This window comes from Lissotriton vulgaris, unplaced genomic scaffold (genome assembly GCF_964263255.1).
Source record: "Lissotriton vulgaris unplaced genomic scaffold, aLisVul1.2 SCAFFOLD_1074, whole genome shotgun sequence".
Classification (NCBI taxonomy): Eukaryota; Metazoa; Chordata; class Amphibia; order Caudata; family Salamandridae; genus Lissotriton; species Lissotriton vulgaris.
The window spans coordinates 254,727-280,688 of record NW_028254715.1 but is presented as its reverse complement, the minus strand read 5'-3'; the positions used below and the strand labels follow the sequence as shown (position 1 = coordinate 280,688).

The following is a 25,962-nucleotide window of genomic DNA, read 5'->3' as shown; positions in this document are numbered from 1 at the left end:
CTACCATGAGGGGGTCCGTTCTGACCCCTTTCCCCACCATGCCTTCAACCAAAGATTCATAATGATCAGTGAAGCACCAACGCCCATCCTCAATGCCCCCAGCATCACAGGCCCATTCCTGGACACCTGAAACATGCCACCACTGTGTCTCTGCTCAAGAAACCATCCACTGACCCATCCACTTTTTCAGTCTACAGACCCATCTCCCACCTACAATTCCTGCAAAAGTTTTGAGAGAAACTAATCAACTAATGCCTCACTGACCACCTCAGCAACCCCCAGCTCCTCTTCGCCATGCAGTCTGGTTTCAGGCCCAGCCACAGTGTAGAAACAGCACTCCTCCCCACCACATATTGTATCCGCATGATCCTTGACAGAGGACACAATGCAGACCTCATTCCTCTGTACCTCTTGTCATGGTGCTACACCCCATCCTCATCAGGGGCCTTCACGAGATTGACATCCAAGGACCTGCTCTCTAATAGGTCTTCTCTTTTTTGACGGATAGAGCACAAGCTGTCAGCTTTGCACCTTACTTCTGGGAAGCCGGCAAACTCCTCTGTGGAGTGCCTTAAATTTCATTAGTCAGCCCAACCGCCTTTAATGCATACATGATCCCTCTGGACAACACCAAATGCACTCACAACATCAATATCCTCTCCTCCGCCAATGACACACCATTCATATCCTCCCTCTCAGACAAGACTGTTCACTGCCTGTATGACTGAGGTCGCTGACTGAATGTAAGCCAACTGTCTCAAGTGCAACATCAACAAGACAGAAGTAGTGATATTCCGGAAGAACATTTTACCATGGACCACCAACTGGTGGACGGTCAAACTCTAACCCACACCCATGCACGAACCCTTGGAATATTTGTACAGAAAACTGGACATGACTGCACCAGTCGATGCTGTCACTGCATCCTGCTTCCACACTCATGCCCTAGTCACCAGCATGTTAAAGTATGGGAAAACCTCTACACTGGGACCACCAAGCGACTCACTAGAAGATTATAAACTATCCAAAACTAGGCAACCCGACGCATCCTCAACCTTCCACATAAAATTTATAGCACACCACATCTCAGGGAGCTTCACTGACTCCCAATACATGAATGTGCTTGTTCCAAACTCCTCACATACACATTCAAGGCACAACACAGCTTAGGCCCCAACTGCCTGACCAGATCATCTCCTTCCACCAACCACCCAGAAAATTTGCCGCCGCAGGACTCCTACTCACCAACATCCAATGTATACAAATAATCTGATCAGGAGAAAGGGCGTTCTCTTGCATCACTCCTAAAGCATGGAATGGCCTTCCATTCCATATCAGATCCTCCTTCTCTCTTCTTAAATTCCAGCTGAAGACCTGGCTTTACAATTAACAAACCTATCATAGGCAGGGCTAGGCATGCACAAATGCTTAGCACCAGGATACCCTCATGGGTATTCATGCACTTTACAAATACACATAACATAACGTACGGCATAGGTACATCCCCCATATGTGAGACTGACTGTCTTGTCTGCCAAACACTAAATAAGGCCCTTAGTTTCCATATTAGCACCTTACCTGTCTTGTTAGTAATCACACTTACTAAACCTTTATGTTGTCAACAAAAATGTTGGAGGTTAAATCAAACTCTGAGATGTGAAGTTATTCCATCAACGTCTTTTTTTCTTTTAGGGAGAACCAGGCGTTCAAGGTCAACAGGGATTTCAAGGAAAACCAGGACCAAAAGTAAGCGTCTGCCAGAATCCAGTAGGAGAATTGGTGATGATTTCCTGGCACTTTTACCCCTTCCCCTTGATTGCTGTGTTTCTCCAGAAATCATTTGGTTGACGAGTTATGGAATGCACTTGCATCCTTTGGAATGGTATTTTCCTTGATATCCCACCAGCGGCATTTCAAGCAGTTCCAGACCTAATTGCTACTTTCTGATGAAGAAGGGCTCATATCCGGAAACAAGTCCATAAATTCAAGCACTGGCTGTGCCAACACTGGTGTCAAACACGTTTCTACTTGTGAGTAATTAAAAAACACTGTGGAGTACATCTACCAAAATGCAATGAGAAAACTGGAGCTGACTTGCTGTCAGTGTGTCCCCCTCTTTCCTCAAAGGAAGCATAAACTACTTTAGCTTTACAGTCTGCAATCACAATGCACTCTTAGGAGTTACATACGCAAACTTGATTTTACTCTAAAGAGTCCTTTTGCTCTCTTATGCTGTCACAGATCGCTCATAGTCTCAATCTAAAACTCAGTCTCATCCTGAAGAGTGTCCTTTAAAGCACAAACCTGCCCTCTTTAGTTCATAGAACAGCACACTTTCTCTCGCAGATTGGCCCTTTATTGCTTACTGAAGGGTGAATTGTATTTACAAGATTATCCTTTATTGGTCACTAAAGGGTGTCTTTTCACTCACAGGCTGTTATACTTACGAGACATTATTTTTCATTGAAAGATTCCATTACACCCCCAAGGCAGCCATTTATCTCACAGAAAGGACCTTTCCACCAGCTTTTACTTCCACTGAACACTTTCCTCTGCAGATGATCCTTAGTCCCAGTTCAAGATCCAACTTGACTTTTGTTGGTACATCAGTAACAGGCAGGAGACCAAGGTTTCAGACCTGATGTTGCTCCTTCCACTGGAATATACTATTGCATGAGGGGCAGAATGTAAACAGTGTACTGTTAATACCCTCACTCAAGTCAATCTCATACAACCCATACAACAGTCAGTCTGAAAACATCAATGTTCATGGATCTGTCTTCAGTGTCTTGAGATATCCTTGCCCCTGTACTCTTGAAAATAGTGCGAGTATGTCCGAACCAGATAGTGGAAAAGCACAATCTAAAGAGGAGTATATGGAATGCAATATTGTGGGCATCCGGGGAAGTATCACGATTTACCTCAAAACTGAAAGCTCTTCAAAGAAAATGAATGTGCAGCATCTATACCCAGCACTAGATTGAAGGGTGTGCTCAGCATCTGAATCTGCAGCACTAAAGGCTGCAAACCGATTGTTACAGTTAAGTAATATTTTCTAGCTCTTCCTCACCTCATTCAATCAAGATTGCTGAGGATCCTGCATAGCATTTTATGCTCTGAATTGCTATGTTTGGAGAGGATTTACAGCATTGTCTTTTTTGACATGTTTGCATTTTTTCTGCAGGGTCCAAAGGGTCCAGCTGGTGAGCGAGGTCCCCCCGGCCCACAGGTAAAGGCACCTCCCTAATTTGTGTACTAACATTCATGTGTTATGGTGCTCCTCTGAAGCCTGTGAGTGAAATCATATTCGTTTTGTGATTTAAAAGTCATAAGTGATAATCGACGCAGATTATTGGAAAATGACAAACTCCTTTCCATAATATTTCTGGGTGTGTACTCAGACAGTTAACAAGATAAATATTCAATTTTGCATCATTCAATGCTTGTGTTTCCTTTTGTCAATTTGGTTTGATTATTTTGCATTCTAAAGGTACCAGGAAAAGGGTATTCAGATAGATACTTCTAACCACAGATTTTTCACTTGAGAGTATGCCTCAAGTGCCTGTCTCAATCCAGAGATCTCTCTTGCAGTACCTGCGCGCACATGCTGTTAGATGGCATCATGCTGCTCTCCGATGGCTCCATACCACCCGAAAGTGATTGAGCAGAGCCGCAAATAAGCACTACCCCTGCATGCTGACATCTGAAAGAAACAGGTTAGTGTTAGATTCTTTACCTTAGAATATCTCCAGGCATCAGACTGGATCCGGAAAGTTTTGCGTAGCAGTACCCCTGCGCGTCCGTAGGTGTCGTCTGCAGCTCCGCGTCCGTCATCGGCATTGTGATTGCTGGGATGGCGTCTTCGGAGTACTTAGATCCCGCCCTCGCTTGCTGACGTCAGTTCTTCTTTTTTCCGCGCCAGCAACCGCAGATCCGGGAAAAGCAGTACTCCTAATCATTTTTTGACTAAGTTGTTTTATCTATTTTGGATCACTTCTCAAGTCGACCTTCGACTCGCGGTGCCAATAGGGATGCCTGGCTTTAAGCCCTGCGACGACTGTCACCGCTTGATGCCGGTGGCCGACCCCCACCTTCGGTGCTTTTACTGTCTCAGGCCGACCATGATGACAAGTCGTGCCCCGACTGCCGGGCCTTGACCTCGAAGGCTAGGTGGGAGCGGTCCCGTAAGTGGCTCGAGCTCCGGCAGTTTGCCCCGCGCCGCTCGAGGTCCCGGTCTAGGAGGCGGTCGAGGGACTGGTCGCGGGGCCGCAGTCATCGCCGCTCGACGAGCCACCACCACTCGTCGTGCTTGAAGTCCTCAGGTAAGTGGAGGCATTCGGAAAAGAAGTCGAAGAGGCATCATTGCTCTTCCAACTTCCCCCGACGCTCGCTCAATGCGGCCGGGGGTTCGGGCGACACCGCCCATGCGGCTCCACCAGAGCCGCAAGCGCCGCATACAGCTCCATACCCGCCGGTCCCTGGGCTGCACGGGACGCCAGTGGAGATCAGCGCGTTCCTCACGGCCATGAGGGCCCGCTTCCCTCCATCGACCCGGCTGAGGCGCCTTCGGGCCCCGCAGGTCCGTCTGGGAGCCCTAGCAGGCCGGCGGCTCTGACCCCGGCGCCGTCAGGTGCTTCGGCCCGGCGCCATCGAAGACTCCTGTCCCGACGCTGCAGGGCTCTGCAGGATCCAGGCCTGGATCCATGATGTCGCCAGTCGACCTTACGACCCCTCCGCTGGCGCCGTCACCAATGGTGTCGCCCACGACGCCATACTAGCCGCTGGTGCATGATGGATCACGAATGGTGTCTGAACTCTGACGTGGCGCAAGGTCTCTTTCAGCGATGGGGAGAGCCTTGGTTAGATCTATTCACCACTGAAGAGAACGCGCAATGTCCTCACTTCTGCGCGTTGGAATTTCCAAGGCCGCACTCGCTCGGCGACCCTTTTAGTCGCAAGTGGAACTGCGGTCTGTTGTACGCCTTTCTGTCTATACCACTTCTGCCCAGAGTGCTGAAGAAGATCCGGCAAGACTGGGCCCAAGTCATCCTTGTGGCTCCGGACTGGGCACAAAGATACTGGTATCCCAAGCTACTCAGCATGTCAGTCGATCCCCCGTTTCGTCTGCCTCTTCAGGACGACCTTCTGTCACTGCAGCAGTGGACGGTCCTCTACCCGAACCTGTCCAGTCTCCACCTACATATGTGGAGATTGAGCGGCGGCAGTTTAGGCCATTTGACTTGCCTCCTGAAGTCTGTGATGTGATTCTGGCAGCCAGGCGTCCCTCCACAAAGACGGTATACTCCTGCAGGTGTAATAAATTTGTGGCATGGTGCACAGCAAAAGCTGTGGATCCTCTCTCTGCCCCCCTTTCAGAGGTTCTCCTCTTCCTTCTGTCTCTCGCTCAGCAGGGCTCTGCTCTGGGCACTCACTCTTAAGGGCTACATCTCGGCCATTTCAGCCTTCTTAAGGCTTCCTGATCAGCCTTCTCTTTTCAAGTTCCCTGTTGTAAATAGATTCCTAAAAGGCATCACTCACAAGTTTCCTCCTGTTCCCTTCGTGATGCCTCAGTGGAACTTGAATCTTGTTCTGACATATCTAATGTGCGCTCCCTTTGAGCCACTTCATAACTGTCCTCTTCATCTTCAGACTCTTAAAACTGCATTCCTGGTTGCCATCACCTCTGCGAGGCAAGTGAGTGAGCTCCAGGCTCTATCTTCTAAACCTCCTTTCCTCTCTGTCCATCCGGACAAAGTTGTTCTGCCTTTCACATCGGGCAGTCCATCACCTTGCCCACCTTCTTTCTGCCTCCGCATCATTCGGAGGAGGAAGAGGGGCTCCACCGTCTGGACCCAAAACATGCGCTCTCCTTCTACCTAGATTGCACACGCCAGTTCCGGGTGGACGACCAGCTCTTTGTTGGTTACGTCGGTGCGAAGAAGGGATGGGCGGTGCACAAACGAACCATCTCTCGGTGGGTCGTGTTGTGCATCAAGGTCTGTTACTCTTTGGCTAGAAAAGAGCCCCCTGTTGGGCTGAGGGCCCATTCCACTCGGGCCACGGCGGCTACAACTGCCCTGGGTCGCGGAGTTCCATTGCAGGACATCTGTCAGGCAGCTACGTGGGCCTTGCTGCACAAGTTTGCTAGACACTACTGCCTGGACAGCCAAGTCCGGAGAGATGGCTTTTTCGGCCATTCCGTTCTCCAGGGCTTTCTGGTGTGATCTTGGTTCGCAGACCCACCACCGGGGTTGGTATTGTTGGGGTATCTATTCTAAGGTAAGGAATCTAACACTAACCTGTTTCTTTCAGATGCACAAGTTACTTACCTTCGGTAACAATATATCTGTAAGAAACAGTAGTTAGTGTTAGATTCCTTACCGCCCCACCCATCCTCCCCATTCTGCGAACCGATATCTAGGGTTAAGGTACTTCCCTTTGAGGGATCTAGTTTCATGGCACCAGTGTCGGTCTCTGGCATGGCTCTTCTTTCCTGGCGCGGAAAGCTATGTACAAGAACTGACGTTAGCGTGTGAGGGCGGCGTCTAAGTACTCCGACAACGTCATCCCAGCCATCACGACGCCGGCGACAGACATGGAGCCGCAGACGACGCCTACCGACGCGCAGGGGTACTACTACGCAAAACTTTCCGGATCCAGTCGGACGCCTAGGAATATTCTAAGGTAAGGAATCTAACACTAACTACTGTTTCTTACAGATATATCGTTACCGAAGGTAAGTAACTTGTCCGCCAGTTCCTTTCTTTCTGCACCGTCCAGTGTGGTACCAGAGATCCTCTCCCCACTCTGCAAGCTTTCTGGCAGCTCCAAAGATTTCAACAATGTGCTCGGCAACAATGTCTCTTTTGAAAAATACAGGATTCAAGCCATGCCATGACAGCAAGAAGCTGATGTTAGTCATGTACCCACAAGAGCTGTACCTGTGGTGCCTGAGTTCAGGACACGACTCTTATGTCATTTGATAACTGCTCTTTAATTCACCCAGTGGCAAGTAGAGAATGGGAGCTGAAGTTTTATGTCATTGAACATACGAAGTAGTTGTGCTATTTGTGCATATTCAATTCTCACTCCAGTTAATGAGCCCTGTCATAAGGAGGTTCCAGCATCCACTCCACTTCCCTCTCAATATACTTAGGTAAGTTCAAGCTCTCATGTTATGAAATGTAAGGATTCAACCCATATTCCTTCTTTCAGCCTCTGAAGAGAATGTACTAGGGAATCAAAATTTAAGTTGCACTCCACTAATCACAGAACGGATTCCACAGTAGGTCCCTTTAATTCTGAGTTCCCTGGGCCATTGTTGACCCCGAACCTGAATGAGGCCTTTGAAGGGCCCTTCTGAAGATTTTCAGTGTAATTTTGGCTCTTTTTGGTGTGCCTTCTGGTTGCATGGAACCACAGAAACTTCCAATCTGGTTACTGCAGCCTGGTCCCTCCCTAGCGCCATCTGCCTCCTTAGGACCTGACTCCTGTAAAGACTTCCCCAACACAAGTGCTGATGCCATCAGCACCAGGAGAGTACCTGGTGCCTTATGCCCATGTCAGATCCCAAACTGACACAAGTTCAAGTTCAACTAATGTCACACTATGAAATGACAACATGCAATCTCTTTTTAAGCAGCCTTAGTTTAACCCTGTGCATCTACCATGTTACAGCTATCAGCAGAGGCTCTGTTATCTTTTTGGTTCTGACTGATATCCTGTGAAACAGCAGGGTATGCCCCAAGATAATGAGGATGATGAAGGTGAGAGCAATGGCTACGTCCCCACGTATAACATTGATGATGCCTTATACCTTGATTTACAGACCCCAATGGGCATGATAACTCCTCCAAGATAGAGGGCTACCAATAGAAGAAAGTACCTCCTTTGCAGTTGTAGTTTGAGGTCAGCTGTTAGACCTGTCACCCTTAAGGTTGTCTTCTCTCAAAACGTTTGCCTTACTCCTCCATTTGCCAGGCCTAAATCTTCATTATTAATACATAGTAGTCACCCTTAGGGGTGACTACCCCACTTACATATATCATAAAGGCTCTGCCCAGCACACTCACAAAGGATTTTGGCACTTGTACTTTGTGACCCCAGACATGTTTGGGCCAGGGCAGGGAGGCAGAGGGGTTTTTAGGCATGGGCACAGTGGGCTCTAGCCTTGGGCCCCAGCCTTTCAGGGGGCTCCCTGATAAAGCCAGCTCTGTTCTGCAGAGGCTTGCCATTATGGCCTTGAATAATTCTTCAACAGATTGTTTTAAATACTGTTTCTCTTTAAGTTTTATGTGAGTGGTGTGTGAAAGTCTATTACAGATATTTTGCTGCGAAATATTGTTTTTATGTTTCATTCAACATCCGTAAATGAAGTTTCTTTTAGATCAAAACAGGACCTCATTTATGAGAAATGATAGGGTATCAAAGAGATTATTTACAGTAATATTAGTGAGCTGCTGCTGTTACAATATTGAAAACATGCAGTTCGAGGCATATGAGCTGCAGATCTCACACTGAGCATTAGATCACCACCTGGTGTTGGGCTCGGATGATTGCATGTTGTTGTCGTCTTGGAAGAAGTCTTTGTAGTCACGAGGTGGGTGACTCCTCCCTTGGACGATAGTGCGCATGGGCATCGACTCCATCCTCAGATTGTTTTTTTCTGCCATGGGGTTCGGATGTAACTTTTCCGCTCTGTTTCTAAATCTACTTTTCCAGTAGTTTGACGCGTAAAAACTTTACCAAACATCTTCCGATATCAATAACTATCGACTCGATCTCATCACATCGATTCCGGTCGTAGACACGGGCCTTTGGGCCTATCCACGCCGTGAGGCCTACAACTCATGGAAAGGACGCCGTTCAAGAGATTCCTCGAGAGCGAAGCAAAATTTCCACACAGCGACCATCACGAGGTGTTTAACCTGTGCTTATCACCAGAACACAAAGAATCAAGCTGTACAGCTTGTGCATCCTTTCGATCCAAAAAGATCCTTCGAGATCGGAGGGCCCGTCGACATGATATGCAGAGATCGGCTCCGGAACCGGTGGATATCTTCGACGAAGGTTCCATGCGTCCCAGAGGAAGATTCCGATGATCTCCAAATCGTATCTGAGGCAGACAACTCCGATGACTCCATACCTTTGGGTCAACGCGTGAGTACTACTGCCCCTACCCCAGCACCAACACCTAAATCGAAGGCAAAGGTCAAAACTCCGCCTTCGGGGCCCAGTCGTGACCAAAACACTGCTTCGAAAGCCCCGCCATCGAGCCCGACTCCAAAGAAAATATTAAAGTCTTCCGGTAGCTCCATACCGAGCAAACTGCATGTGCCGATACCACCAGCTCCCTCGGCACCGAAACCGAAAGACGTCCCGGTTCCGAAACACACTCAGAAACCGTCGACTCCTAAAGACAAGACAGCTCCGAAAACAATGTAGCCTGTTTCCGACACTTCCAAGCCGACCAAAACAGCTTCTAGCCCGAAATCCTCGGTGCCGAAACCCACAAAGCCTGCTTCCCATGCTTCCAAGCCCACAAAACAGGCCTCGACCATAAGGACAATATCTGTGGTGCCGAAAACTACTCCAAAGGACTCTAAACCAGCTCCTAAAACTAAAGACAAGCTACAACCATGCCAGGAACTGAAAAAATCAACGCCGAAAGCGGTTCCTCGAGAAGAGGAGCTTTTTTCAATCTGATCCTTTGCAAAAAAGGATCTACATTGATCCACAAAAAGGACATGTTTCTACTATCCCACACAGAAAGAGGAAGTTAGATACAGCACCTACACCTCCAGTGCCTGTCCAAGTAGGGATTGTCCCATCTAATTTTCTCTCAAAGTTCTTCCAATTTTTAGCCAAAATTAATCAAAGTACTCCAACATATATGTTATGCTTCATTTATTTTTTCGTTTCATTCATACGTGATACGCTTATGAATGCTCATAAGCATATCACGTGTGAATAAAACGAAAAAATAAATGAAGCAAATATGTTGGAGTACTTTGATTAATTTTGGCTAAAAATTGAAAGAACTTTGAGAGAAAAGAAGATGGGACAATCCCTACTTGGAGCTGTGCACCTAGTTTAGGAGTGATACTTCGCTTCTGTTGTTTTGGACATTTACAAGGCGTGAAACGAGGGTAGATCACGCAACTCAGGTAGCACGCAAACAAGAACAATCCAGAAATAACTATGGCAAAATAAGGATAAAACGGAAGAATAAAGGTGTGCACTGCAAGCACTTTTTGATGTAAGAAGAAGGATTCTGCCATCACCTATGTACCCTTCTTCTCCTGTACCCTCTCCTTCACCTCCTCTTCCTTCAAACCTTTCACCTCAAAATCTTCCGCCTCATTCTTCACCTCCACATACACCACCTCAGAATGATGATGAGTATAACCTAGGGGAAGGGGGAGACCCAGATGAGCCTTTTCCCTACCCAAGTGATACACCAGACTAGGAGTATCCAAACCCACAGGATGTACCAGATATCCCAGATCCACAACCATACCCATCCAAACCATCTCCTCCAGAAGATAATATCGGTTTTGGACACTTACTCAATAGGGCTGCCATCTATCATAATGTCACAATGCATTCAGATTAGGCAGAAGAAGATTTTTGTTAGATACTTTTGAACACTCCCAAAAGTCAGTTCAAATACTACCTATGATTAAAGGGGTCATTAAGCATGCCCCAGAAGTCTTTAAAGATCCTGTGTGAGCTAGGATCATGAATCCAAGAATAGAGAAAAAGTACATGCCTGCTCCTGGGGATCCTGCCTACATTAAGGGACAGCTACCCTCATACTCCCTAGTCGTTTCAAACGCCATAAAGCGAGCCAACTCATAGACATCAGCACCACCTCCTGATAAGGAGTCAAACATAATAGACGCTTCAGGCAAGAGAATAGCTGCCCAAGCTGGCAATACATGGTGCATAGCTAACACACAAGCCCTCCTCGCAAGATACGACAGGGCTCACTATGATCAGTTAGAAACACTTTTACAGCATATACCTGGCCAATATAAAGCACAGGCAAATGACCTTATAAAAGAGGGTAAGCTAATCTCAAATGCCTCAATCAAGTGCGCACTAGATGTAGCAGACACTGCGTCTAGAGCAATAAACACTAGTATCCTACTTAGACGATACACATGGCTACGCATTTCAGGATTTAAGCAGGAAGTGCAAACATCCATCTTAAAATAGCCATTAAACCAACAACAATTATTTGGTCCACAGGTGGGCACAGCACTTGAGAAAATGAAGAAAGACACTGATACAGCCAAATCTATGGGAGCTCTGCAAGCCACCCAAGCACGAGGCTCCTTTCGTCTCTCCTTTTACAGAGGAGGCTCCAAACAAGCTGGAGCAGACAATTCAGCTTCCTTTAAAACCAATACACAAACATATTCCAATAGAGGATATTTTAGAGGAGGCTATAGAGGCAACAACAATAAGGGAAGAAGTCAAGGAAATAAAAATAAGCAAGCCTCTCCCAACACAAAACAGTGACTTCCTTCTGCTTCCCCAACAGCATTCCACTCCTGTAGGGGGCAGACTAACACAGTTCCTACCTGTCTGTAATTCCATCACAACAGACAAGTGGGTAAGACAGATTATCCAGTATGGCTACTGCCTAGAACTTACAGCTACCCCTCCACATATACCACCCAGACAGTGTCCATTGTCTACAGAACATCTAACGCTGCTCAAACAAGAGGTTCTATCATTGCTTCTAAAAAACGCAATAGAAATAGTTCCATTACAACATCAAGGAACAGGGGTTTACTCGCTGTATTTCCTAATACCCAAGAAGGACGGACACTAAGACCAATTCTAGACCTCAGGCCCCTCAATCTATACATACACTCAGATCATTTTCAAATCTTGTCCAGAGGGCTGCAGTTCCTCGAGCCTGTTCAACAAATAGTACTTACAACAGATGCATCCCTAACAGGATGGGGAGCCCATCTCCTACACCATACAACTCAACAAAAAATGCTCCACATCAATCACCTAGAGCTGCTTGCAATATTCCTAGCACTCAAGTCCTTTCAAGTACATGTACAGAACAAGATTGTCCTGATCCGGACAGACAACATGACAGCCATGTACTACATTAAAAAACATGGGGGACACACTCTCTGCAACTGTCCCAGCTTGCACAGAACATTTGCAGATGGGCCATACCACAAAAAATATATCTGCTAGCAGAACACCTTCCAGGAGTTCACAATCAGATAGCAGATCTGTTAAGTTGGCAGACACAACAGATTCACCAATGGGAACTACATCAGCAAGTTCTTCTGCCATTCTTTCACAAGTGGGGTCATCCAAATATAGATCTGTTCGCCACACACGAAAACACAAAATTCCCAACCTTCGCCGCCAGGTTTCCACACCTTTTGTCCAAAGGCAATGCGATATGGATGAACTGGTCAGGCAGATTTGCGTATGCTTTTCCGCCACTCCCACTAATACCACTAGTAGTACGCAAGTTAAGACAACAGTCTCTCAAGATGATCCTAGTAGCTCCCACATGGGCACAACAACTGTGGTTCACAACTCTGCTAGAACTGTCAATAGTTCCACACCAGAAACTGTGTCTTGACACCATCCATGCTAACGCAGAAATCAGACATCCAGATCTAAGTCAACTGAATCTAGCGATCTGGCTCCTGAAGTCTTACAGTTTGGTTACCTTAACCTACCACCAGACTATATGAATATCATTAAGGAAGCCAGAAGACCTACTACTAGAGCCTGTTATGCAGCAAAATGGAAAATATTTGCTATTTACGGCAACAATAATCAAATTGATCCACTGGATGCTTCTATCCAGAATATTACCTGCTACCTTCTACACTTACAAAGATGTAGTCTAGCATATTCATCTATAAGGCTTCATTTTTCAACCATTGCTGCATACCTACAAAATAGACAACATCTGTCATTATTTAAGGTTCCTGCGATTAAAGCATTTATGGAAGGATTGAAAAGAATCATTCCTCCTATGTTACCACCCTCTCCAGTGTTGAACCTAAACATTGTTCTTACCAGGCTCATGGGACCCCCTTTTGAACCTTTACACAAATGTGAACTGCAATTCCTCACATGGAAAACAGCTTTCCCTATTGCTATTACCTCTCTTAGGAGAGTAAGTGAAATACAGGCTTTCACTATACAAGAACCATTTTTACAACTACACCGTAACAAAGTGGTCCTAAGAACAAATTCAAAATTCCTTCCTAAAGTCATTACTCCATTTCATCTAAACCAATCAGTAGAGTTGCCATTGTTTTTTCAAAACCCAGACTCTGTAGCAGAAAGAGCTCTACACATCCTAGACGTAAAAAGAGCCTTTCTATATTACATTGATGGGACTAAAACCTTTCGAAAAACAAAACAATTGTTTGTAGCTTTCTCCCCACCACATAAAGGCAACCCCATCTCTAAAGCTGGAATTGCTAGGTGGATTGTAAAATGCATACAAATATGCTATCAAAAAGCAAAACGTACAATTACAATTCCTCCTAGAGTGCACTCCACGCACAAACTAGGAGCCTTTATGGCCTCCTTAGGGAACATTCCTCTAGAAGACATATGCAAAGCAGCAACATGGTCTACAATACATACATTCTCTGCACACTATTGTGTTGATGTGCAAGCAAAGCAGCAAGCTGCAGTAGGCCAAGCTGTCCTCAAAACTCTCTTTCAAAGTACTGCAACAGATACAGGCGACCACCGCTAGGGAAAACACTGCTGTATAGTCAATGCTCAGTGTGAGATCTGCAGCTCATATGCCTCGAACGGTAAATGCTACTTACCAGTATGCATCTGTTCTTGGCATGTAGAGCTGCAGAGTCTCACACGCCCACCTGCCCCCCCGGGACATGTATCGGTTCCAGTTCTATCTTTATTAGATATAAACACATGGACATCCGTTTTTTCTATTTCTAATAACTCCATCATTTCCCATCATGGCGAAAAACAATCTAAGGATGGAGCCGATGCCCATGCGCAGTATCGTCTAAGGGAGGAGCCACCCATCTCGTGACTACAAAGACTTCTTCCAAGGCGACAACAACATCCGAGCCCAACACCAGGTGGCGATCTAATGCTCAGTGTGAGACTCTACAGCTCTACATGCCAAAAACAGATGCATACTGGTAAGTAGCATTTACCTCACTATCCATGAACATTAGATGTAACAGCTTTAGAATATGAATGAGTGTGCCTGTGCACTGTCATTGACCTGGCCAAAGAGGGCATGAAGGAGCTGAAACTATCATAAATTCAAAACTGTTCTGAACAGGGAACCCCAAAATACAATCACCCCAGGCCCCCCAAATTCTTAAGATGTCCCTACAGGGAGGCAGGGAATTCCAAACACTTTCGGGAGTGGAAACCTCCAGAACCTTCTCCTACTTCAAAGTTGGCACTGGTTATAAATAATGGACCTTCAGACCCAACTCTTCAGTACACCTCTAGACCCGTGGAAGACTCAGAAGGACTGCTGTGCTGCTCTGCAGGAAGGACTGCTATTCTATTCTCCTGCTGCCCTGCTGACCTGCCTGAGTAAGAAGGACTTAACCGGCATGTTGATTCCAAGACCACCACAAGGACTCCAAGGGCAAGTAGGTTAGCATCCTCATCATGGCCTTAGGGGCAGAAAAAGCTTCAACCATATTGAACCCAACACCATGATGCCCTTTAGGTGGCAGTTGCCTCAGCATTTTTTCATGAATCCAGTAAGGGATAGGATAAACAAATGTCTAGCTATGGTGTCAAGAATTTTCAATTCATTATCTTAAGGACATAGAGCCGAGGATAATGCTTCTCTGTCTTTACTGCTTTTTTAACAGCAGGTAATAGCAAACAAGAAAACTAAAAATTACATTTCCTGTGAATAGTATCATTACATTAGATATCACCTGCTCCAATCCCCATGAAGGCAGTCCTTTAAGTGTTGACTTTACTTTTTTGCTTCCTCTTTCTTTGTCATCATAACCAACATATTAACATAACTGTAAACCATGAATCTCTACTCAAATGAACCGAACCAAGTCCTAAAGTTTAAACCAGGACAAACACATCATCAGCCAATACGCCAACTACCAATTGGGTCCAAAACTGGACATTCCTTTCGTGCCTGAGCCTCAAGCTTGACGACCAGGAAAGGCAAATCCTCCGTTTTCGATCTTCAATCTGTGTCCGTACTGGGAGGAACTATCTCAGGTATGTTTCTGATCATTTCCTGAAATTAAAAGACATAGAGCCATCGATTCTGGTCTTCTGAATGAACCATCCAGTAAAGTTTTATGACATCGGTGGGTAAGAACATAACATTGCATTATCACAAATGATACAGTGTAATCACATAACATCATAATCCAAGCAAATATATGTAATCAAGCCAGGGTGGGATAATCCTCGCCTCCGTGCCCTTAATTGAATTGAAAATTCTTAACGGGTAAGCTAGAAATGTTACTATTCTATGTCTGAACTGGAAGATCTGATTATGCTTGTTTAAAGCTGTGCCACCACCAGTCATCCAACATCCACAATCGGTTTGCTATAGAAAGTCTTGAAAGTTGACTCAGAGGACCAATCTACTGCTTTCATAATATCCTCAAGACCAACATCTAAGGAGTAGGATTTGGATGCAATAGTCCTTCTAGCTGAGTGAGCTCCAAAAGTAGAGATGTCTGTACCTGCTTCTGTTAGTAGCCAAACGCATCCATCTACCCAGTGTAGCCGATGTCACAGGATTATGAGGCTTTTGTAAAGCGATAAGTAATTGTCTCCTTGTATCTTGTCTCACTTTGCCAGTGCATACCTCGTACTCCTTCAGACATTGAACCACACACATATTTTCTGTTCTTCAGGAAGGCTGGATAAGAAACTGATCTAGAATAGGATTTCATACGTTTGGTAATACTAAGGGAAACTCCTCCCGGATAGAAAGTATTACCAGCGAGGTCCAGAGCAAGAACATCTGATACTCTCTTGCTTGAGATCAAATATAACAACCTGGTGAGCTTAGCTGAGATTTGCTTGTGGTATAGATATCTGTTGCCCCAGTATTGGACTTTCATAGATTCCCATGCTTTGTATCATTCCCCGTTGTCGGAATGGGAGCCTCAGTAAACAGAAAATACCATAGCAGTAGTTACAAAAGAGAAAGAAAGGCCTAGGCCTCATCTCATTTTGTAGCATATCACCCTCTTTTTGTAAAAGAGACCAAAAAACTGCAACAACCAATCTGATCAGCCTCACCCCATAGAACCCTCCTGAGAGAGCCTCAGAGCCTCAGATTTTCTACCGCACGTTGTGCTAAGGGAGTCTCCACTGAGCTCTGCTCAGATTTCTCTATAGATTTGGATTTTTCTCTTCTTTTTTCTACTCTACAGTGTCTGATAAGGAAAAGAAGGCTATGTTTAAAGCCTGTGCTACTTGCTCTAAGAAAAGAGAAAAGGCTGTACATTGAGGACAAGCATAAAGACTGTATATACTGCTTGTACCCTGATCATAAAGCCACGGATTGTAAGATCTGCAGAACCTTCACCACCAAGACCTTGAGAGACAGGGAATGCCGTTTGTTAACCTGTTACATAAGATGAAGTCTCGTAAGGAGGTTCTGTCATCTGACAGTGAGGATTCTTCCTCAGCTGCGTACTCCAGAAGATCCAGGAAAAGGGGTAGGTCTTCCCCTTAAACTTCATCTGAACCCCCTGTTAAGTCCTCACAAAAGTCCCCTGATAGGTCTGAAAGGCCCAGTCCCAAAAAATCTCCTCACCGAGGTGTAAAGGAGAGGCTGGGACAAATTGCTGAGGTACAACCATCATAAAAGGTACATCAAACTCCTTCTATTGCTTCTCCACCAGCTGAAAAGGAGAAGATATTCAAGAAACCAGCTTCTGTCCCTCAGGAAGGAAAATCAGATAAAAAGAACCGTCCGTCGACGACGAAAACTTCAGGTACGTTGACGACGACATCGAAAGTGCACCTGGTTTCAGTTACAGCTCCGTCGACGGGACCGTCAACGGCGGCATTAATGTTATCTTCGTCGACGTTTCAGGTACCTGTCCCCTTGTCGTCGACGATGATGATGACATCTTCGACGGCGATGATGCCGACGATAGTGTCGACGAGGACGACGTCGACGATGGCGGTGATGATAGTGATGACGATCAGTCCATCGTCGAAGACAGCCTTTTCTCCGTCTACGGTCCCTTCGACGACGAGCTCATCGACGACGACGACGATTCAAAGAGTCCAGATATCAATAAGAAGGCAGCAGATCACTCCTGAGATGACATCTCCACGCAGAGTGACACCCTTGCCTCTAACTTTACTCTTTGATGAAGAACTTTCAGAGGAGTAGGATAGTCCTTATGGGAATGCTTATAGCCCATCCTAACTTCAGGTGAAATATCAGGATTCAGATTCTGACGATTACTATACTGAAGATCGCCATTATGATCAACAAGAGAGACCTCAACATCAGTCTCATCAGGATATGGTGGCAATGCCTTCCTCTCTTATAACGGACTTACAAATGATGCTACAAGACTACAAGAAAAGGTTTCCATCTCAAACTCCTGAGCAGCAAACAAAGCCACCTCCTCCATCAATTCCTGCCACTTCTTCAATTACAGTGACTCCTCAGGTGTCTCGACCTTCAGAGCAGGTGCCAAGAGAGAGCCACCAGTAAATTATAGCTATTCATGATGATGATGACTCATCTGATGAGGAGCATGATGTATATCAGGTCCCAGACCCGGATAGGGAATGGGACGATTATGTCATTCTAGATCCGGCCTCTCCATCGCCGGATCCCGTTGACTCTCCTCCAGCAGACATCGGAGGCATCCATAACCTTATGGACAGGGCGTCCAAGAGGTTTGGCCTCCCTATCACGACCGTACAGTCAGATTGTTTCCTTTATGATTTTAAAGAACCTTACAGGAAGTCCATCCGTTCAATCCCAATCGTTGAGCATGTGTGGTTTGAAGGGATTAAGGCGATGCAAAATCCGGCTACAGTCATCCCTGTTCTTCCGTGGCTTGAGAAAAAATATAAAGCTCCAGAAAACAGTCCCACTTGTCTGACTGGTCAACCGAAGCCTGACTCAGTTATTTCCCTGGCGGCTCAAAGAAAGTCAAAGAATCCATCAGCGCCCCTTACACCACCACCAGATAAGGAGGGTAGATGCCTGGACAATGTAGATAAATGATTCTCCTCAATGTCTAGTCTTCTAGTTCGAGCTGCAAATGCTCTTGCAATCCTAGGTAGATATGATTGCCAAATGTGGTAAGATTTGTCCCCGTTTGTTGATCAACTTCCGGATGGTACCAAAGTAGACGCAAGAAGATCCTTGAGGAAGGAGAGCGGTCTTCTTCAGAAGTTATAGATTATGCTATGGATATAGCTACCACCGCTTTTCGATCTTTGGAAGGATCAGCAGTTTTAAGACGTCAGAGCTGGCTTCGAGCTGCCTGGTTTCGCCAAGAAGTTCAAAATAAGATCCTGGACTTACCCTATGATGGAGAAATGCTTTTTGGGAAGCATATAGATGATGCCCTTCAAGACATCAAAAAGGACACAGACATGGCAAGGTCCTTGGGGACATTGCAATACCGCAAAGTGCCTTTCAGGGGTGCGAAAGGAAGAGGGTTTTCAACGTATAGAGGTGGTAACCAACAACGTTACTCCTCTTATTCACAATCTTCTCAGGCGTACAGGCCTCAATACTCAAAACGCCAGGGTCAATCGGCGTCTTTCTCTCTTCAACCATCAAGAGGACGACAGGGTCGTCAGGGGAGAGATGCTTCTAAACGACAATAGTGGCTTCATGGCTCTGTCTACTGTTCCTCCCCCTCCAGTAAGCTCAATAGCGGCAGGATATCAGAATACCTCCACAACTGGCAGATTATTACATCTGATCGGTGGGTCCTCAACATCATACAGTTTGGCCACACTCTAGAGTAGAGGTCTTCAAACTTTTTTATGTTGAGCCCCCCCCAGCGGAATTTTTTTTAATGTCGGGCCCCCCCACCACAGACAGAAATCCATGGAATCTGGTACACTGCATAATCGACGCCATTCACATATTCCAGGCCATATCTAGCAAATAATGTTAAAAACAGTAAGAGTGTTTAATAAAGTGCAGGTTTGTGTGTGGGTTTCGTTAAATGAGAGAGGCTTTTTACATAGTTCAAATCACAATTTTCTCTGATAAAATGTGCGCAAATTGTATTTACTAGGGTTTTACTTATGCATTTGAGTCATGATGGGACAGTGTTATCTGGTGCAGCCCGTTCATCTCCTAAGTAATTACCCTAAAGCCAGGCACATACCTACCAACCTCTTCATAAACATTGTGAATGGAAGTGAGCAACTCACTCCCAGACTTGTTGCACCTTTTCAAATTGTTGAGCATTACCAATACAACTGAATGTTTTGTCTTGATAAAACGTGGGTAACTATCAAGGGAGGTGGCCATAGCAAGAAAGGAAGGAAAGCCTAGGACATTTTTTTTTAAAACAAAGGATCTCACAGAGTGGTGACATCTTTTCCTGTGATGTCATGTGACAACAATGCACATTGCTTATGCTCATTAATACCCCCCCACTTGTTTTTTTAGGACTTGTGCTCTGAGTGGGGGTATAGGACACATGGCAGGCTTATGTTAAAAAAAAAGATAGAACTAATAAAAACTGAATGATGTTGCCTATTTTACTTAAGAGCAATGTTGTCTGACATACTTTGTGGTGATCAAATGGATCTGGGCCCAGCTGCTCAGTGAACTGGCAGCATTGCAGTGCATGTAAACGCAGCGGCGGCCGGCGCAGGTAAGCGTGGTGATGTGGTGGCGGAGTGATGATGTCGACCGACGACAGAATAGATGAAACTAAATAAGTAAATAAAACCAATTCCGTCCCCCTACCTTCTCCACCACCCTCCACGTTTACCCTCACCAGCCGCGACTGATGTGTGAGCCTCCAGGGAGTGGGTCTATGCAGAGAGTAGAAAAGATTGTTAGAGTCTAAAAGGGTTTATGTTGGATGCCAAAGGCAGTGCTTAATACATTTGGATAAAAGCGCAGGGGCCAAAGCTTTTATTACGTCTCTTCTGCAGCTGTACCCCAGGACTGCCTGGTCTTGAATGAACCAAAACACGCCTCCTTCTTCCTCCACCCTGTTTTTCCTTCCTCTGTCTCATTCTTGCAGGTGGTTTTTCATCTCTGCTTTATTCCTTTGTCTCCTTTTTCACAGCTTTATTGTCCTTTTTCTTTCCCCCTATTCTGATTTTCTCTCTCTTGCTTAAAGTTGGATGTTGAAAAACAAATTCTTGGTCAAGGGACACATACTCAAAGGATGTCAACCTTGTCACTGATGAGAATAGCATTCTTCATAGCTCTCACTTTCTTTTATTTGCCTCCTGAGGCTCCCAGCACAATTTCCACTTGAATTCCATTCACTTAGTAAAAATAAAATGGTAGTTGCTTAATTGATTATACTTTCTCGTGAGAGAACCTCTGCTGCAAACCCATGTGACTAACAGCCTATTATACAGAAAGGTCTGTCTCAAAATTGTTCTTCATGAGAACAATGTATTAATGAAGAATGAAAATGGCCAAATTAAATGTACACTTTTGTAATTGTGAAAGAAAACCGCTAGTGTATGACATGCCCATACTTATGTAATAAGCATGGCCAAGTACCACTTATCAGGCATTAGACTAAAGCTTTTCAGTGCGGTGATCCGCATCACTGCACTGAAATGCAAAGACACGCATTATAGCTCCTCCTCATCTTTCAAGTTGGAAGTGCTGTTACAATAAAGCACCATCCTAGCGGCAGTGGCAGAGCACACTGCACGCTGCTTCTGGCAGGCTTGAGGGCTCTCTGGCTCAGCTATTGGTCATCTCAGCTACACAAGTTACAAAGACACCAGACAGCGCTACGATATCACTGACATCAGAGGAGCCTGGATGGGTGAGAGCTGAATTGCTACTGAGTGCCTGTTGGAGTTAGTTGACTGACATTTGTGTTTAGGTAGGTCTGGCTCCCGCTTCCTGTGGCAGGAACTGGTGGGCCGCCTCACAGTTTAAAGTTGACTGCTGGCAATCATGGATTTACATATGACAGTCCGTGCAGCTTGCAACGCATGCTACATTGGACCCGACTCCACGTTGGCTGGGGCACACAATTATTGCTTTCCTTTGGGAGAGCTAATATCCAGCGGCTGCACCCCGGGACCCGACCCCACCGGTGCCATCAGGGCTGTCTAAGATTGCTGCGGGAGACAGTTAACGACAGTACTAGGCACAGTCGCTGCTTGCTGCCTATGGGGAGTTGCTACCCCTCGGTATCTGTGTTCTGAGTCAGGTCCGTGAGATTGGAATTTACATCACTTCATGGCAAATGGAGCAGAGAGGTTAATGTGCGCCAAGTTGAGGTGCTGAGATCTTTTGTGTAGCTGCTCCGCTGCCTCGGGTGTCTCTTCTCGGTGAAGCCTTAGGATTGTGGATGACAATGCTGGCCCCTAGCCTTATAGAAAATCTTGAAGCCAGACACCACAAAGCATAGAGATAGATGGCTTTTTCAAAAGGTGAAGTAAATAGTACGTAAAAGACACCTGCAGCTGAGTGTCCGTAAATTCATTGGAAAAACACAATCAGGCCACTGCCTGCAGTAAGTAAGTGCTGGTCGTACAGTGTGTCACACATTACGACAGTTACACTAAAATGATACTGTTTTTCGATGCTCAAATAGGTTTAATGTATGAATATTTAAATGTTTCTCTCATCTGCATTACTTGATTTTACTCATGAGAAAATGTCACTCAATGGCTTTAAATTGTGACTCATAATTACACCAAAAAAATGGAAATTTCACTTATAGCACTCTGAAACCTTAGCAGCTTTGCGTAATTTAAGAGAAACTTTTCCTCCTTTATTCGAAAAGCTAACCATCCTGGGAGAGTTAATTTCGAGAGTCTCCTCTGCTATTAAACCAAAAGCAAACGAACAGTCTGTTCTTTCACTTTTGGTTTCATAGCAGAGGAGGCCCCCTGGCTCCCACTACAACTGAAAGCATTTCAGCTCTCAGAGACGCGGAATTAGCTTTCTTTCAAAATCACTAAAGGGCATGTCATGCCCCATTAATTTGGAAACAATGAAATGCAAGATCTTAAGGTGGAGTGTGCACTTCCCCGGAGAGGGCGTCGTGCCCCCCCCCAGGGGGGCGCGCCCCACAGATTGAAAAACTCTGCTCTAGAGTTTCAAGATTTTCCACCATCCAGAGGCCTTCGCACCACAGAATCAAAAGATCTGAATCTTCTGCATCTCGAAGCTCAGCAGCTGCTCATCAAGGGAGCGATAGAATCGGTTTCCCAGTCCCAACGAGGGAAAGGGTTCTATTCCAGGTTTTTCCTGGTTGGCAAAACAGAAGTAAAGTGGCGCCCAATTCTAGACCTGAGGGAGCTCAACACCTATCTCATAAAGCTCTCTTTTTGGATGGTTTCTCTCCAGGATATAATGCGTCTCCTAAAACCTGGCAATTATATGGCAACTCTAGATCTCGAGGACGCGTACTTTCATTTTCTCATTCTACCGGTCCACAGGAGATATCTTTGCTTCACAGTTGCCAAGAGCCACTTTCAGTTCAGGGTCCTACCTTTCAGACTAAGATACGGGCCGTGGATATTTACAAAGGTATTGGCCCCAGTAGCAGCATTTCTCAGAAGGCAGTCTTCAGGTGTTTCCCTACCTGGACCGTTGGCTGATAAAGGCTCCATCCTCTCAAGCAGCCACAAGGGCAGTCAAAGATTGCATTCAACGTTTCAGTCTCTTGGGTCTAGGTCTGAACAGAAGCAAGTCTGTCCTTTTTCCATCCAGGTCGGCAAGGTTTCTGGGTGCCATTCAGGATACAACTCATTGCAAAGCTTTCCCTTCAGACGAGAGACAGAACAGACTGATTCTTTCTGCCAACCGATTACAAAGGAAACAAACTCTTTCAGTCCGTCAATACAAATCCCTTCTAGGATCGATGTCATCTTGCATCTCCTTAATTCCGTAGTGCAGGCTTCACATGCGCCCCCTGCAAGAGCAACCAGACTTGCAATGGCGTCAGACCGAGGGATCATTGTGGACAGGATAAAGATCACTCCAATCATGAAGAAGGCACTCATGTGGTGGACTACAAAAGGTCTCTCTTTCAAGGTTCCTTCTTCTCCATTAGTTCTGACCACAGACGCCTCTCTAGAGGGCTGGGGGAGGTATTACAGGATCTTCAAGTAAGCGACAACTGGTCTCCAGAGATTCGCACCTCCCATATCAACCTTCTGGAGCTACGAGCGATTCATTTAGCTTTACAAGCCTTCCTTCCAAAAATTCGGAATTCCACAGACCTGGTCCACACGGACAACACTACAGCCATGCATTATGTAAATAAACAGGGCGGAATAAGATCCAAACTTCTTTCAAGGGAGGCACAGGAGATCTGGGAATGGGCGATTCGTCATCAGATATCTCTCTCAGCGGAACATCTGCCAGTTCCCTCAATACGGAGGCGGATTTATTGAGCCGTCTAAGGTCGTTCTCTCACGAATGGGAATTGGATCAGAGAGCTCTCAAAAGAATATTCTCTCGTTGGGGCACTCCTCTTATAGACCTGTTCGGGACTCCAGAAAACAAGAAATGCCAATTTTACGGACGCACGTATCACCATCAAGGATCTTTGGGGAATGCTCTTTCAATAGCCTGGTCAGGCGCATTTGTTTATACCTTTCAACCAATTCCCCTGAGTCCAAAAATACAAAGGAAACTCAAGACAGAACCCTGCACAATGATTTTAATAGCTCCAGCTTGGCCCCGCCAATTTTTGTTCACAGAGCTCCTCCTTCTGTCTCAGGATCAACAAATTTACCTGCGTCCCATTCCAACCCTGTTGACGATGTCCCAGGGCCAAGTAATGCACCAGGACCCGAGTTCTCTGCAATTGACAGCTTGGCTCCTGAGCAGCGGGAGTTCAGAACTTTAGATATCCCTCAAGATTGCAAAGACATTTTAGCTCAAGCTCGGGCCCCAAGTAAAAAACAGAACCTATCGAGCAAAATGGAAGTGTTTTTGTGCATGGTGCCACAAGGAAAATCTTCATCCATTCACTTCAGCTCCTTATAAGATCTTACCGTACATTTTGTCTTTGGCCAGATCAGGTCTTCAACATTCTTCATTCAAGGTGCATCTGGCAGCGATCTCTAGGTTCAGACGAACAGCCTCTGGCCCTTCTCTCTGGTCCACGAGAGTGATCAAACAATTCCTGAAAGGTATATTCAGGGCTTTCCCTCCGGTTAGACCTCCTCCTCCAATATGGCAACTCTACCTGGTCCTTGCCCATTTCATGAGGGCTCCTTTTGAACCTATACATTAAGCGGACATAAACATTTTGTCATGGAAGATTGCTTTTCTTCTGGCTATAACATCAGCCAGGAGGGTTGGAGAACTTCAAGCTCTCACAATTGTTGAGCCTTTCTTACAGTTCAAGAATGACTCTTTGAATTTGAGGACAAATCCGAAATTTGTTCCTTCTGATTTTCACCTGAATGAACCTGTAGTCCTAAGTTCTTTCTTTCCTCTGCCTTCAACTCTGGCTGAAAGATCTCTCCACACTTTGGATGTCCAAAGATGCCTAAAGTTTTATCTCCAATACACAAAAGATTTCAGAAAGACTTCACAACTTTTTGTCGCTTTTAGCGCTCCAAGGAAAGGCATACCCCTATCAAAGCAGGGAATATCAAGTTGGATTGCCAGCACAATCCACTTCTGTCATCAAGTGGCAGGAAAGCCGCTGAAAGGACAAATCAAAGCTCATTCTACGAGATCAGTTTCATCTTCTATGGCTCTGCTCTCTGGTGTTCCTATCAAGGACATTTGTAGGGCGGCTACATGGAGCCGTGCCCATTCATTCACAAAGCACTACTGTTTGGACTCTTCCACAAGGAGTGAGGCAGCAGTTGGACAGGCAGTCCTGAGGAACCTCTTCCAATAAGCGGTGAGCTTTCCCTTCTATCCCTCCTTCCGATATTGCACATTTTGGATCTCATAATGTTTTCTATATATTGTTGCAAAGAGTATCTGCTATCTATGGTAATTCTTATACTGTATTATTCTAATATACATGTAACAAAATGTGCATTTATTGCTTACTGCTAGCTACTCTGATACAAAGCATGGTAATCTATGAAAGTCCAATACTGGGGCAAGAAAACAAGTTACTTACCTGTAACTTTGGTTCCCAAGTATTGGTAACTTTCATAGATTCCCATGCGCCCAACCGCCTCCCTTAGGAAGCTCAGCCTTCAGCAGAGTTGGTTACTGTTACACAACGGCTGTGAAAATCTGAGGCTCTCTCAGGAGGGTTCTATGGGGTGAGGCTGATCTGATTGGTTGTTGCAGTTTTTTGGTCTCTTTTACAAAAAGAGTGTGATATGCTAGAAAATGAGATGAGACCTAGGCCTTTCTTTCTCTTTTGTAACTACTGCTATGGTATTTTCTGTTTACTGAGGATCCCATTCCGACGACGGGGGAATGATACAAAGCATGGGAATCTATGAAAGTTACCAATACTGGGGAACCAAAGTTACAGGTAAGTAACTTGTTTTCTTATCTGGCCAATGTTCTAAAAAATCTGAGGACTACATTTACATACCATAATTTAGAATACTTATGTTGTCGAGGGTTTGACAACTAATGCCTCTAATAAGTTTGCATGTCAAAGGATGGTCCCTAAGTGGCTTCCCTTCAATTGGACTGTGACCTGCCAAAATAGCCAATATGAAATTGTTTATTGACCTATAAGCTAAAGTGAAATGTGCCAAATCAGATAAGAAATTAATCACCAGGTAGCATTCCACCCCCACAGGATCTACACTCTGTTT

General features: G+C 45.5%; 1 protein-coding gene across 1 annotated transcript in view; it reads left to right on the top strand.

The window, feature by feature from the left end:
- The window catches only part of LOC147659454 (uncharacterized), a 235,237-nt gene that overhangs the window by 43,715 nt on the left and 165,560 nt on the right, over positions 1–25,962 (top strand). Inside the window, exons 6-7 of the mRNA XM_086951744.1 lie at positions 1,693–1,746; positions 3,185–3,229. Coding sequence (XP_086807870.1) covers positions 1,693–1,746; positions 3,185–3,229 — 99 coding nt within the window. The remainder of the gene's footprint in view (positions 1–1,692; positions 1,747–3,184; positions 3,230–25,962) is intronic.